This window comes from Tyto alba, unplaced genomic scaffold (assembly GCF_018691265.1).
Source record: "Tyto alba isolate M040663 unplaced genomic scaffold, T.alba_DEE_v4.0 Super-Scaffold_13, whole genome shotgun sequence".
In the NCBI taxonomy this organism is placed as follows: Eukaryota; Metazoa; Chordata; class Aves; order Strigiformes; family Tytonidae; genus Tyto; species Tyto alba.
In genome coordinates, this window is record NW_024881275.1 from 45,501,905 (window position 1) to 45,515,972 (window position 14,068).

The 14,068-nt window shown below is 40.4% G+C and overlaps 1 protein-coding gene across 10 annotated transcripts in view; it reads left to right on the forward strand.

Moving 5' to 3' along the window:
• Window positions 1-14,068, forward strand: part of NRG1 (neuregulin 1) — a 419,616-nt gene that overhangs the window by 265,136 nt on the left and 140,412 nt on the right. For 9 of the 10 annotated variants that reach the window (XM_032997903.2, XM_032997900.2, XM_032997904.2 and 6 more), the window contains exons 3-4: window positions 5,867-5,991; window positions 13,498-13,548. In XM_032997903.2, coding sequence (XP_032853794.1) covers window positions 5,867-5,991; window positions 13,498-13,548 — 176 coding nt within the window. The remainder of the gene's footprint in view (window positions 1-5,866; window positions 5,992-13,497; window positions 13,549-14,068) is intronic. The other variant, XM_042787803.1, reaches the window with a different exon arrangement.

Here is a 14,068-nt window from a genome sequence, read left to right on the forward strand (position 1 = left end):
CATAAATAATTTTCCCTTTCAATTTCTATTTATTTTCCAGTAGTCAAAGGCTATCATTTTAAACAGTAAACCTTGGAGACAGGCCATTTTTAAACTACTGACAACAACAGAAGTACTTTATGTTTATTGTCTAAAATCCAAGAACATTTAAAAGCAATGTAGATTTTAAAATATTTTTGAGATTTACATTGCAAGAAACCTAGTCCTTAAGAAGGGCTGAATGCTGTCTGCAATAGCTTTGAATGCTTTATGCAAGTTTGCAGTAATCCTTTACCACAGGCATTCCCACACATGCAGAACAAGGCACAGGTCTAGCAGATGTCAGATGAATAGCAAAGTCTTCAAATCTCATCATCTCGGCTGAGGGAAAGTGTCCCCTACACGTGGTTGATGACCATTGCCAAAAGATGGTCTGGTGCCTTGTTTCTGCAGGGAAGGAAAAGAAGCTACACAATGCATTTTCTACATTGAGACAGGAGAAGGCATTTGCTGTTTGGTCTCTATCTTGTTTAGGTTAAAAAGTTTTGGTTGTGGACACTCATCCATCAAAGGAAGTTACAAAAATCTGCTTGAACACAGCCCTTCAACTCTCATTTCTCTCAGTCAGCAGATCTGCTATCTGCTGCACTGAGCCATGCCTTCCCTTCATATAAGACACAGATGATTTGAGGTGGGCTCTGCAAGAGATCTTTCCTTCCAGGGTATCAAATGCTCTCATACTCTTTGTCAGGTTTCATCTCCTTAGGCAGAACAACAGCCAAAATCAAACAGGCACTTGACTTTTCAGAGTTACTTGGGTTGAAAACCAGATGTCCCGCCCTTCCATGCAGTTTCTCGTACTCCAGCTTGGGGCACAAGGTGAAATAAGGAGCAGGGAAGAACAGCATTGACACAGCTGCCATGCCACAATTGCACAGACGGCAAGAAGGAACCTGTGATGTTTCCTTACAGCATTTGCGAAATGGAGCTGTTCCAGGTGGCAGATAGCCTGGCAAATTGTCTGGACCCATTTGCAGGGCCATATGTCTCCATCAGAGTTGTATTTTCAGTCTGTTCTGTAAAGAAAATGTTCAGGTCAGAGCCATGGCCTCAGCTTCCCCAGCAACACAGTGCTGCCTGTGAGGGGCAAATAGTATTTTCTCCTCTTACATTTTGGCTTATGCTGACTGGCCAAAGTCACTGGAGCCAGGATTTCACCTTGTAGGGCTGGGCTTTGTCAGTTCAGCACTGAATCAGTAATCACCTTCTGCCAGCTCCCTTCTTTCTATTTTTTTTTTTTTTTTTTTTTGGCCACAAACTTTGAGGAGCTGGCAGAAGGGAAACTATCTAATAGCTATTGATTAGAGCATACATGTGGAATGTGTGAGACTATTTTTCAGGTTGATGTGCCAAAATATGTTTAAAATTCCCCAGAAGATACGTAATAGAAAAATTAAAATTGAGCCTTTTTCTGGAAAATGGAAATCTGAAGTTGAATTTCCCCACTCTAAGTGGGCAGAGTGCAGGCTTCGAACTGGGTTTTACACTTTTGTGTGCTACCCCAGCCACAAGGGTATCACTCATCTTTGGAATTTTTCTTTTTGATTATCTGTTTTAAAACAGAAATGTCAGTGTGGAACAGAGAAGCCCTTCCATTTAGAGATATGAAAGTCACTAGATGTTCAGTACAAAAAGGGGAAAGACAAGGGATGTCTGCTGACATCTGAAGGATTTTCCTTGCCTTTCTACTTTGAGATTTTAGTTTGGGGATAAATCAGTGCTTTGCCATTTCTTCTTTTGCTGTTTATGTGTACTTTCCACACTGAGTAACTTAAGAGGAGATAGATTTTATTTTGATGAAAAGTGGGACAGGCACGTGTTCTAAACCTAAATGGGAAAAAATGCAGTGCAAAAGAATGCATAAAATGACATGCAGATTACAGTAAGAAAACACATTAAAAAGATACCATCACAAATGAAAGGGATATAAATGATTAAGGAGGTTTTTCCCCACTTCTTTTCTGTGAGTTTTTTCATGACAACACATTGATAAGTGGTTGCCATGTTTGTATGCTGCCATATTGTTACAGGTATTTTAGTGTGAATTTTTTACTATTACCAATTGTGAGAAATACCAGTTAGGAAGACTAGAGCATTGTTGAGCTGTCTGGGATTTATGTCTATTTTAAAGGCTAAATGGCTGCATAGAAAGTAGGCTATGTATCTGAAGAACCTTTAGCGTGCAGTGTACCACAGTCTTACTGCCTCCTTCAATCCAAACACTTGAGAATAATACTTTCTACATATTTCTAAACATCTCACAAAGTTTATAAGTAGATTCCAATGGCCAGAAGTGACTTTTAGTAATGTCATATTTTGCAACAAATCACTTTTCTCATTGTGTGATAGCAGAATAAAACCTGTCCATTGTTGGGAGAAAAATAAATGTTTCTGACTTCTAGCTATTTAGCTCTAGGTTTTTTGACAAATTGCAAAAATATCTGGCAGAATGATGAAGTGTCTGACTCATAAATTGAAAATTAAGACCTTAGCTTGGGATCTGGAGTAGGCATGGAAAAGATAATACTGCAGCTTGGTGTTCATTGGGTGCATTTGGCCAGTGTCAATACTGGTCAAAGGATTTGCAGAAGTGGGGCAGATACGCTGACTGTGTTTTCCTAGTTTTTTGAGAGTTTAGAACAGCCTGTGTCTATATAGGCTGCCTCAAATATTAGCCTTATGAAGACTGCCTTGCATGTAAAATGAACTCGGGGGATCACTCCTCTAAGCTCACTAGGATGATTTCAGGGTGGTTGATTCAGAGGGTGCAGAGCTCCGACATGCGATGACATGACAGTACAGCAGGTGAATCACACTAAATGACTATACCCCTTCTCATTACACTGGAAAGTCAAGAGAAACTGAATGAGTTTAAATTTCAATTAAAGGCATTTAAAGCCTTCACTTTTTACCCCAAATTTGTCACAGAGTAAGAGCATGAAGACAGTGAGTTTCTGCTGCTCTTATAATCACTGATGACTCATGATGGATGCCATGACTGATTGATCTGTGAGTCCAAGCTCTAAGCTAAGTTAGTTTTTTTGGGCAGAGGTGTTTGCCACTTCACCTAGCTGATGGCTTTGGATGCAATAGTGCATGAGAAAACTTTGTGTTCAAGTGCATTGTACCTTGGGCCTCATCCAAGCTTAGCCTGGATATTTGCCTGCAGACAGGCAATTCTGGATGACAGATGGAGACTGGAAGCAAAATGAATTCAGGCAGTCAGATAAGGTGGGCTGGGACTGCATTCTGTGGATGTATTTCTTTCCCTTTCATGTATGAATACAAGCTCAGCAGTGTCACAGTGGCAGTGAGCTAGATATAGCAGAAGCTAATCTTATAGGGAGATGCATTTTTCAGTGTAGCATGGTATAGGTTGAGAAAAGGACAAGCATTTGTATACAAAATCCCTTATCAGAGGCTTTAAGTGAGTACTGTTGGAGTACTGTATTGCTAGGGAGCTGCTTTTTAAAGACATTAATGAGTCATTTTCTTCCCTGACTGTTTTGAATTCTATCCTGATATGTCTCAATAAGATTCTCAAGGCTATAAATATTCATATTGTTTCTCCTGCTCTCAGAGAGAAAACTCCTTACACAGTTTTTCTAAAAACAAGAGTAAATTTAAGTTGTTAGAAGTAGATTTGTAAGAAATATGGTTGCTTCACCTATTTTAATATAATTCTAAAATCATAAAACAAAGGCACAATTCTGCACCTTTTGCCATAAGTATCATGTAAAGCAAAGAGAATAAAAATAAATGTGCAAGGCAAAGACTTTCTTCTAAAAACCAGGAGTGCCACAAAGGTAATGTGTATCAATATTGCTTAACAACACATGGAGAGGAAAAGAGTCTGCAGCAGACATACAGTGGGTGCCCAAGTAAAAGTGATATAGCTGCAGCTGTGTTTCTTGCTTATCACTGGGTTGCAGTGAGTCCCTAAAAAAACCTGAGTCTGTTTACATTGCCTTTTAAAGCATCCTGAGATGACTACAGCCTGCTCCCCATCTAGACCAATGTCTGCAAGCATGTCTGAAAGATAACTTGTGCAATATCACATGTCCACACAAGTTGTTAGGTGGTGTAGACTACTGCCAGACATTCATGGACAGCCCCTCAACAGGCTTTTGCAAAGACAGGTGTGTAGATGGCTGGCAGGAAGATTAAAGACTTTTTATTTTATTCTGGTACAAGCATAGCTGTTAGTTAGGTGCAAAATTCCCACGCGAAGAGGCAGTAGCTTTCACCTTCTGGACACTTCTGTCAGTGTCTCAACCACGTTTTTCTCTCATATTCATGCTTGCCACCAGCTAGAGTCTGTTCTTGTATGCCATCTGAAATGCAGTCCAGTTGATTCATTCAGCACTGGGTACTGTGCTCCTAACATTGACTGAAAAGGAAGCCCAAATAGTCAGCTATCTAGTTGTTTACTGTTTGAACAGACCTAAGCAAATTTTAAACCCTAGTTTGTCTGCTCCTCCCTGTTTCAATCCCAGTGGCCTCAAGAAAGCAGCCCTCTTTCATGACATGAGGGGAAGCTCTTGTAATGTGGGTTTCTATCAGAGCTGGGGTCCACCTAGCATCCTGCTTTCATCCGTGGTAGCCACAGTGTTGACTACGCAGTGGTAGGACCTTTCATGAAGAGGCAGGGAAGGCTGAGCTGCCGATAAGCAGATATTTGATAGAAGATAGGATAGTTTACTGTGCTGGTGGGAGGGATGGCTCCAGAAGCCCCTCTGATACAACAGACTTGTTTCTGGTGTGAACCGAGCCCTGCTTAATGGTTCGCAGAAGGGGTAACCAGTTGTCATTTCTGCATGGAGTGTTAGGACACATGGCTGTGCTGAATCAAAGCAACTCCCCAAAAATTGCTTAGCTCAGCACTCATCACTAGACATGCTGGTCACTACAAACTTTTAGGGTGAAAACCCCCTGCTTCCTGGGAATCAGTTGTTCATGTTGAGGTAGGCCAACTTAAGGAAGTCAGCACTCATGCACTACTAAATTACTATTCTGTAGATAAATGAGCAAACTGCTACAGACAAAATCTTTTCCAAAGCGCTTCTTTTAAACAGAAACTGGGAACAGTAATAATGTGTGTATTTTCCCCAAGCTAGTCATTCTCCACAGTCTAGGTAATGGGATTACTGCCATGACATGAGTTGGGGACCCCTTGAATGACACCAGAACATGTTCCTACCATATTAATGGGTAGACAGGAGTTCTGCATTTTAAAATCTAATCTTAAAACCTTGGAGACTGATTAAATTATGTCTCTGAGACAGAAACAAAACATAGCTTCATGCAAATTGTGCTCCTGCCTATAATTTTTTGTTAGTGCTGGAGAATGATTTACTATTGGGGTTTCAGAGGTTGTTAAAGAGAGTGGTGTGTCCTGATCTCTTGATTATTTAGTCAGATGCTGGAAACTACAATATTTACCCAGAACTCTGTTACTGACAATAGGGACCTGTAGGAAAGGGTAATCTATTTTAATATTACACCCATCTCTGTAGCATATGGATAGCCAAGAGTTCAGCTGAGAGTTTAATGTTGTTTTCCATATCTGCTTTAAGAACAAAGACTATTCTCAAGCAAAAAAGCGTAAACAAGTATCTTCATTTGAGTTCATTAATATACTTGTTTTCCAGCAGCCTGTAAGTGATTTTTTTATTCTCCTCCCTTCTTGCAAACCTGGATAGTGTTAATCTGTCAATAAGAATGGAATACAAGACTCTTTGCTGAGAGGAAAAAAAAGAGTGCACTATTTGGCGCAGTGACTGTTACTCCAGTACAGGATGTTTACATGTTTTTTCTGACTTCACAGGAAATACTCTGAGCTTCATATTTACAGAGCCACGTTGGCTGATGCTGGGGAATACGCATGCAGAGTGAGCAGCAAACTAGGAAATGACAGTACTAAAGCCAGTGTTATCATCACAGACACCAATGGTAAGGCTTGACTCTTTATTTTACTATCATATTCAGAAAGACCATGTATTAGAGCTGCCACCAGGACCATAAAACTTTGAGGTGGGGAAAGCTCTGCAAGTGAAGTGGAAGTAGAAGTGGAAACACTGAAAACCGTTAGGTGTACTAAGAAAATTAATCAGGCCTGACTTGTTTGCTATGTATTTGAGATGTTGAGTTTTCCTTACCCAGACAAATGAGATACCTCCTATAGCTCTCAGGAGAGATCAGCATTTTCTATGAGACACTTTCCAACACCAAGTCTAAGACACAGTCTAAAAAGTCAAGATAAGAAGAGGGTGAAGGGAAGGGAATATTATTCTAATTCCCGTAGCACACGTGAGTAGTGGAGGCACTATAGGCCTGTGGGAAGCTTTCATTTAACCTCAAACTTGTCCTATTCTGAACTTCTAAACCAGCACTCCTCTCTTTGTCTTTAAATAATACTTGTGTGGCTCTGATTGCCACCATTTTTATTTTCACAGATGTTTTTCTTTTTATTTCCAAAATAGTATAGAGAAAGGCATAAATGTATTTGAAGGCAAATTAATCAAAGGCATGAATGTAATTCAGGTGCTTTAATTCAGGTATTGTGATTTAAACTTTTTTCTTGAGGAGCAGAGCTTTTAATGGGGCAGATAACATTCAGATTTACCCAAATGATTTAAAATTACTATAGATCACTAATTTTGCAGAGCTCCCTTCCATTTCATTTAGAGGAAATTCCAGTTGCTTCTGATGGAATTTTGTGACTGTTTCCACTGTACACAAATGTTTTAGCAATACTGCTTCTCCTTGCAAGCAGAAAGCACTAAAGGCTGCAGTTCAGCTGAAATCTTGTTTCTTCAGTGTGACATTGGTTAACTCAGCTCTGATAAATCAAACCCCAGCGTCCAGCCTGTTGTGACATATCAAACAAACATGCCTTCATTAGCAAACAAAACAGAAATTCTGTGCATATCTGAGGTTGGTTTAAAGATGTTTTTGCAATGGAAATTTACCAAGGATGCCTTTCTGTTCCACATCGTGCTCTGAAACATGAGATAGGCATTTAAATAAATAGAAAAACAAATGTAAACCTTTGCCAGTGGGATTTTTCTTTGGCTATCTGCTGTTTTGTGGTCACACAGTCATTTCTTAACTGTATTCACTTTGTGTATTTGCTATTCTGTTTCATCAACTAAAGAATCTCAAGTGTTAAGATTTCATGCTAGCTGTATGGTATTATAATCATGATCAGATGTCAGGAGACTGATATAAAAGATCAGGTGTTATTTACCAGAATGTTATTAGGAGGAAAAATGGGTAGGTGTTTCTGTGTAGCTTTGTAAATGCTTTTGGCTTCCATGAATACAAATTTTGGTTGCTCATTAGCTGCTTACGTGGAAAGCTCCTATTCTGTTTCCAAGATACTGGAGTTTCCAAAACTCAGCTGTAGGCATTGTGCCTGGGAAATGATACAGATAAATGTGGAAAAAAATAAAAAAAATGCTCGTCTGTCTTCTATTACTTTCTCAGACAACGAACGGCGTCATGGCTGGGGAAGTACATGTGGGACCTCCTTCCTATGCTTCATGACATGGATTTTTCAACTTCCTTTTGGGCTGTGCTGAATGACAGAAAATCACTCCGGCTGCAGGGAGATGGGAGCTTGGTTATGAATGAAAAACATTTGGAGACAAGCCCTGTTATGTGCATTTATAACTGATATATTGGAATCTGTTTAATCTTGTGAAAGATTGTTTAAAACACAGCTGTGCATGCAAACTCCCTTGAATGCGGGGCAAACTTGGATCCAGTCTAAACCTGGCAGCTGGCTCTTGTCTGTAAATATCTGCACTGGAAACTCAGTGATATCTGAACTGGAACTTCTCAGTGATATTTGATAATCTAGAATCAGGCATGGCAGCATTCATTGGTTGAATAAATCAATCGTGTATATTTGGTTGCCACACATAAGTCTGAGCTCCCGCTGCTTATTATTGCTTATAAATTACCAGTAAAATTGTTCCTAATCTTAATGATGGAATTTTCCACCTTGTTTGAGGAACAGCATGAGCAACATCTGGTGACTTAAGAGCAATGGATCCCTAAGGCCTCAGAGGGCAACATCTGCTTTGCAAACAGGGACAGACCCCCTGCATAGGTGACCTCTTCACCCCTCACTCCCCCACATTCCCTGACCTCTTCCCCTTGCTAGCTTAATGACAGATTTGGGATCCAAACTCAGTAATGAACCCTGAAGGGCAGTCATTACTCAGGTCCTATATAACTGTGAGGTCCTGCATTATTCATAGGAAAGAGATATATAAATAAATAAATAAATAGGTAGGTATATTTAGTACTTATTTGTTATTTCTTGCCAAAGGCCTTTTGGAGAAGACCTTGGAGTCCAGCGCAGCCCAGAAGCCCCTGTAGAAAACTAATGTATAGGTATCTGAGAGGTGAACATTACCACCTTATAAGAGGTCATATCTGTAAGGTAAACTAAGGTAATAACATTTCTGTGCATGGGGTTGATTTTCTTTCCACTAAAAGATTAGTGCTTTCCAGTATAAAAATCTTGGGTTTAATTCCTTAGAATTTTGTCAAAATTTAACTATTTTAGTTGAAATTTTCTTCATTGGTGTATGTCACGAAAGAGAATTCTAGGGACGGAGCAAAGGTCTATCTAGTGTGATGTCTTGTCTCTAACATCAACTAGCAGTGGGCATTAGGAAAAAACACATGAAGAACAGGGCAACTGTGTTGGGTTTTTTTCCCAATAATAGGAAAATTCCATACCTTTACCACTAAGGTCACGTGTCTGAAAATTGCTAATTTCAATTCTTTTCTCAAAAGCATAGGAGAAAAATAGTTTTTCTCAATTGAGTTGAAAAATTTCTTTGTTGTTTTCACTGAGCAAAGAACTTTATTTTTCCCTGATCTCATTTCCAGGAATGGTAAGATTTTCTGTCTTAAACAGAAATAATTAATGCAATAGTAACTCCTGTCCTTGTTGCTATTACTGTTATTATTAACACTGCTGTTACTTAAAAATGCCAAATTTTCTCTTGTGCAAGTTTTTGCTACACATAAACAGACACACAACACACACAAACTGTATTAACCTACATAGACTTTTATATTTTCTCATTTTTACTGAAAGAAACATAAAGCCTCGTCTATAGAGCTGTACATGTGGATTAAAAACACAACAAATATAAAAATAGATAGACAGACACTAATTTTTACCAGTCTTAATAGCAAGCAGTGGGAGCTATTCTGTTTTCTTTAAAATTTATAATGAGTATAACTTGCCCACAGGATATGAGCTGCCTTCTTATTTTCATTCATTCCTATTCATGTATGTTCCCCTAAGAAGAATTGTAATTGAGGTCAGAATAGAGGCATGAAATTCTCCTGGAGTTGTATAAATAGTGCACGGGTTTGCTAATTCAACAGTAACTGGTTTTTTGCATCCTAGTTTGTCACTTTAACCAGGCAAAATTCTTTCACTGAATTTTTTCATGGACTTTCTTATGAATGTAAGGACTCTACTATGCTTAATAAATAACACTGAGAGAATACTTCCTACCACAGCCAAGGCTTTCAATTTCACATTTGCAAACTTGGTCACAAAACCCCTCATTTAGACAACTATGTAAGTCACCTTGTTTTCTGAAGTGTTAAGCATGCCACAGCTCCAGCTGAATGGGATGTCAGTCTTTTCTATTAAAACCTGATATTTTGCCTCTCCTGCAGAGATATTTCAGAAGTTAGAAGCCTAAATTGCTGGATCACAGCTGGGTTGTGTGCAGGATATTGTGTGAGCACTCATCCTGCACATCTGCAAAGTGAGTTGATGTAGTTTGAGTCATCAGTAAGGGTGGCTGGGACAACTTCACCTGAATTGAAGGGAACAGGAAATGCTGAGGTGATCTGTTCATGTAAGTCAACTCTGGGCAGGGGTAAGCCTTGGTAAATTCATTAGCTATGCAACCAATGGCCAGTGCAAGCTTCTGGTTTTGCACCCATAGGACTTGCAGTGCTACTAACAGCTCCAGGTTGTACATAGTTACAGGTGACCCAGGGCCATAGTTTGTTTTTGGCTGGCTGGATTAATGGTCAGTCTTTCAACCAGTGTCACTGATTTGGGTGTCTGCATAGAAAGAAAAGTGGCCATCGCTCAGTTTGGCTTAGCAAGAGTAGCTTTGAACCTTTCCTTGCAACTGGACATGTTTGAATTGAGCGTGGTGCTTTTTTAATGCGATTCAGGGTGGTAGTTTCTTGGAGGACCAAGGAAAATGTAAAAGCACAGTAGTTTTAAGAAGCAAAGTCAGTTTATCCATTGGATCTCCCTTTGTGCTTGACCACATGTGCCTGCATGTCTCTGAGGCCTCTGACTATGGCCTTACTCACCTTCTCCACACTTTCTCCCTATTCTGCCACCTGTAGACTGAGTAACAGAGGTATCAGATACTCCCCTTTTCTCAAGGTGTGTGTCTTTTCTTGTATAATTCAGAATGGGTAGCCTGAATGGCACAACCAATGCAAAAGGCTTAAGTCTTAAATCACTGCCAGAAAGTAAAACCTCAGGATGACAGAAAGCTTGTTTGCAGCTCTAACTACCTGTGATGTTCATGGTGTTTGAATCCTTCTCAGAGCCCATGTTGTCGTCTCTGTCAGGGTTGTCAGAGCCACATTCAAGGCCTGAACAAAAACCCGTAATATTAACCAAATTCCTTAAATTTGTTCAAGCAGGCTTTTTGCATTAGATCTTTGGCAAATTAATGGGGGAAAAAAAAAAAAAAAAAAAAAGGGTGTTAGGGCATGCAGATGGCTTTTGACAATAGCAGCTCTGGGACTTTTAGATGTTTGGTTATCCCTGGAGAAAAGGTCTCTGCTGAGGAGGATGACCTCCTGCCTCCCTCAGAGGAATTACAGCAGAACTTGTTGTCCAGGCACTGAGTTGACTCAGCAGCCAAACAAAGCTCCCCACCAGGAAGGATGGATCAAGATACCGATCCAGACCAGCAAGGTGGTGGGTTGCTGTGAGTCCTGTGGGGGTTGAAGAGGCTCTTCTCCGTCTTGCCAGAGGAGACAGCAGAAGATGGAGCTGGCCAGACTAAGGAAATGGGACTGAGAGGCTGCAGGGTCCTGTCTTAAAGCATCTCCAAACAAGGATCTCTTGTCCATCCTTCTATATTTTTACATAAGAAAGCCCCAGCACAAACATATCCAGTTTCAGGAAACAGCATTTCACCAAAACTAGGTGCTCCTAGAAGCACCAGAAGACATAAGTGAATGGAGCATCTAAGGTAGCTGCTCTTCACGGGGACTTAATGATGAAGACAGGCCTGCAGGCTGCTGTCTCCATACCTTACCAGGCTGCAGCAGCAACTGCAGGTATCGTGACTGAAAAATGCTTCCAGCTCTCCACCTTGGGCAAGTGTTGACAGCCCCCTCCAAGCAGCCTCTTTTCTCTCTGCTTGTGTTCAGGTGACTTGTCATGTGGATCTGTGCTAGTCTTCCTGGGTGTAGTAAAATACCTCTCTTGCTGTTGTGGTGTGCTGTCCCCAGTAAGCAATACACACAAATTTTGGATTTTCCAAATGTTAGCATCCACTGTTAATGTTGCTAACACAAATGTTAGTAGCAGGACTTGGTAATGCGTGACTTTGCCACATGTTTTCCAAATGTATTTCTCAGCGTGTTTCAGGTGTGGGAGGGTCTGACTGTATTTTCCACTGGCAGGGAAGCTTCCCACTGGCATTTCTACTGACACAGCTGGGCTGGGGAGGCGGCAGTAAGAAATGTTCCATCAGGCTCAGCACAGGCACTAGAGGAAACATGGTTTCTTTAACGGTGAAAGAAAAACTTGCTCCAGTTGTGTCAGATGCTGAGCTACACAGTTTTCAGACCTGTTCTGTCTCCTGTTGTGACTGAGAAAGGTTAATTGCTCAGGCAACCCAGCTGCACAACAGCAAACTGCCTCCATACCCCAAAAATGGTCCAGAAAGCTGCCTGGCCACTGTGTTCCAAGACCTAGTGCAAAGACTTTGACCTTAAAAATTCTACTTATGATACTCATTTCCATGCCACACATCACAGGCTATCAGGGAAATGCTGCATAACATGTTCTCTCATATTAGTGAGATGAAACTGGGATGCAGTGCCCAGGCAGGCAAGAAACTTGGCAAAGAAAGCTGGACCAAAATGGAAAAAGTACAAAAGAGCTAAGCAAGTAAGAAATTAAAAGATAAGCTCAACACTGAGTTTTAATAAGAGGAATGTTGAAGGGAAGGCAGTTGGACTGAGTTTTGTCTCTGGTCAAGTTTCTATGGACTCTCAAGATAGTGAGCAGAGGGCCACCTGATTCAGAATTACAGAACAGAGTAAAAACATTCCTAGGTTGTATTTTCCTAAATCTCTTATGAGGCTTTTTCTAAATTCTTTTTGTTCAGCCTACCAGAGGATACTTGGTATGCCTTGAGGATTCAGGGCAAGACTACTTCTGTGGTATTTGTCGCCCTTCTCCAGATGTGAAGTTGAAACTTGTGCAGGTGTATTGAATTGCATTGCTATGAGGCTGAAAAGTGTTTTGAGAACTTGTAGAAGACCAAGATCATTGATGCATACAACTGAAGGGCAATTTGTTCACACCTAGGAAACTGTACAGAGTTGTGGTTTACAGGGTCAGCAGCACACAAACAGATGGATGGTGTCATTGAAATGAGGTCTCTGTGCAAGTCTTTGAAGCCTAAACAAAAGCTTTCTATTTTCTCATTTCTCCCATCTGCATTCTGCAAGTCATTAGCAGGGATCTGAGCATGGCAGCATCATCCCTTATAGCCATCAGGCAGTTCAACAAATGGGTGCAAGAGGTCCATGGCAGTATGTCATCATCAATAGCATATTTCTATAGGACCACTATGGAAGAGCAACTTTTCTCATCTCTTCATGAAAGCAACTGTTTGATTTCCATCACAGAGCTCCCAGCAGGCATCCCATGAGGGACTGGGTTTGCATGTGTGACTTAGAAGATTTCCGCAAAGTGGCAAGTGACATTACTGGATGTACTTACCAGCAATTCAAGTGATATGAACAGGAACATGTCTTTGCAAAATTTAACTGCCTAGAAGCATAAGGAGTGAATACTCACAATGTTGCCTTCCAGAAACAGAGCCATCTGCATGATTTCTTCTGTTGCCACTGATCAGTTATTCCCAGAGAAGAATGAGAGATTGAACAACTGGCTTCCTTCAGAAGAAACAGGCTTTTTAATTTAGTTCTACTAGAAGACACCATAATTTTTCATTTTTTTTCACAAAAGGAAGCTTTTGAAAGTTGGTGTCTGATTGCAGCCTCTGCCCACTGAAGCGTAATTTAAGCTTGCTGCTTTGAACACCTTTTTCCCTTTTACTTTGTCCATTCTTGGAGTTGAATGCCATTTTAGGATCATCTGACTCCACTTTATAACTTCTTGTTGCCTCTTGTGTTTTCCAGAAAACACCAGCAAGATACCAGTATCAACAGAAGGAACAAAAACTTCTTCACGTAAGTTAAATTAACAGAGTCTTTCTACCTCTTTCTCTTTATTTCTTCTTGAAAGTACTTCTGCAACTCTGAAACTACTCCCTCTTAGCAGAGAACAATTCACTTACATCCAGCACTTCTGTACCTGCATACCACCTTGAATACTGGAACTACTTCAGGGACTGAGAAATTAATGAATAAGGGTTAAGCATATTTTTAATATCCTGGAGCAGTATTGTGGATGCTAACTTGGCCTGAAGTTGTCAGTCTGCAGCAGTCCAAGTGAAGAAGTATTTGAGTTGCTAGGAACTGTGTTTCAAAAAACCACTTGTTGCTTCTGTTTCTGTAAATCCTAGAAGCAGCATACAAATTTAGAGTGTATAGATATATTGATGTTTCCTCCAGAAAGTCTGTTGCTTCTTTGTTCTTCAGGGCTCTACATAGAGTTCTTGACAGCTCTGCAGGGTCTGTGAATGTAGACAGGTAACTCACTGTCAGTAATTTAACCACGTTTGAAGCTGCCTTGGCAACTAGGAGACTT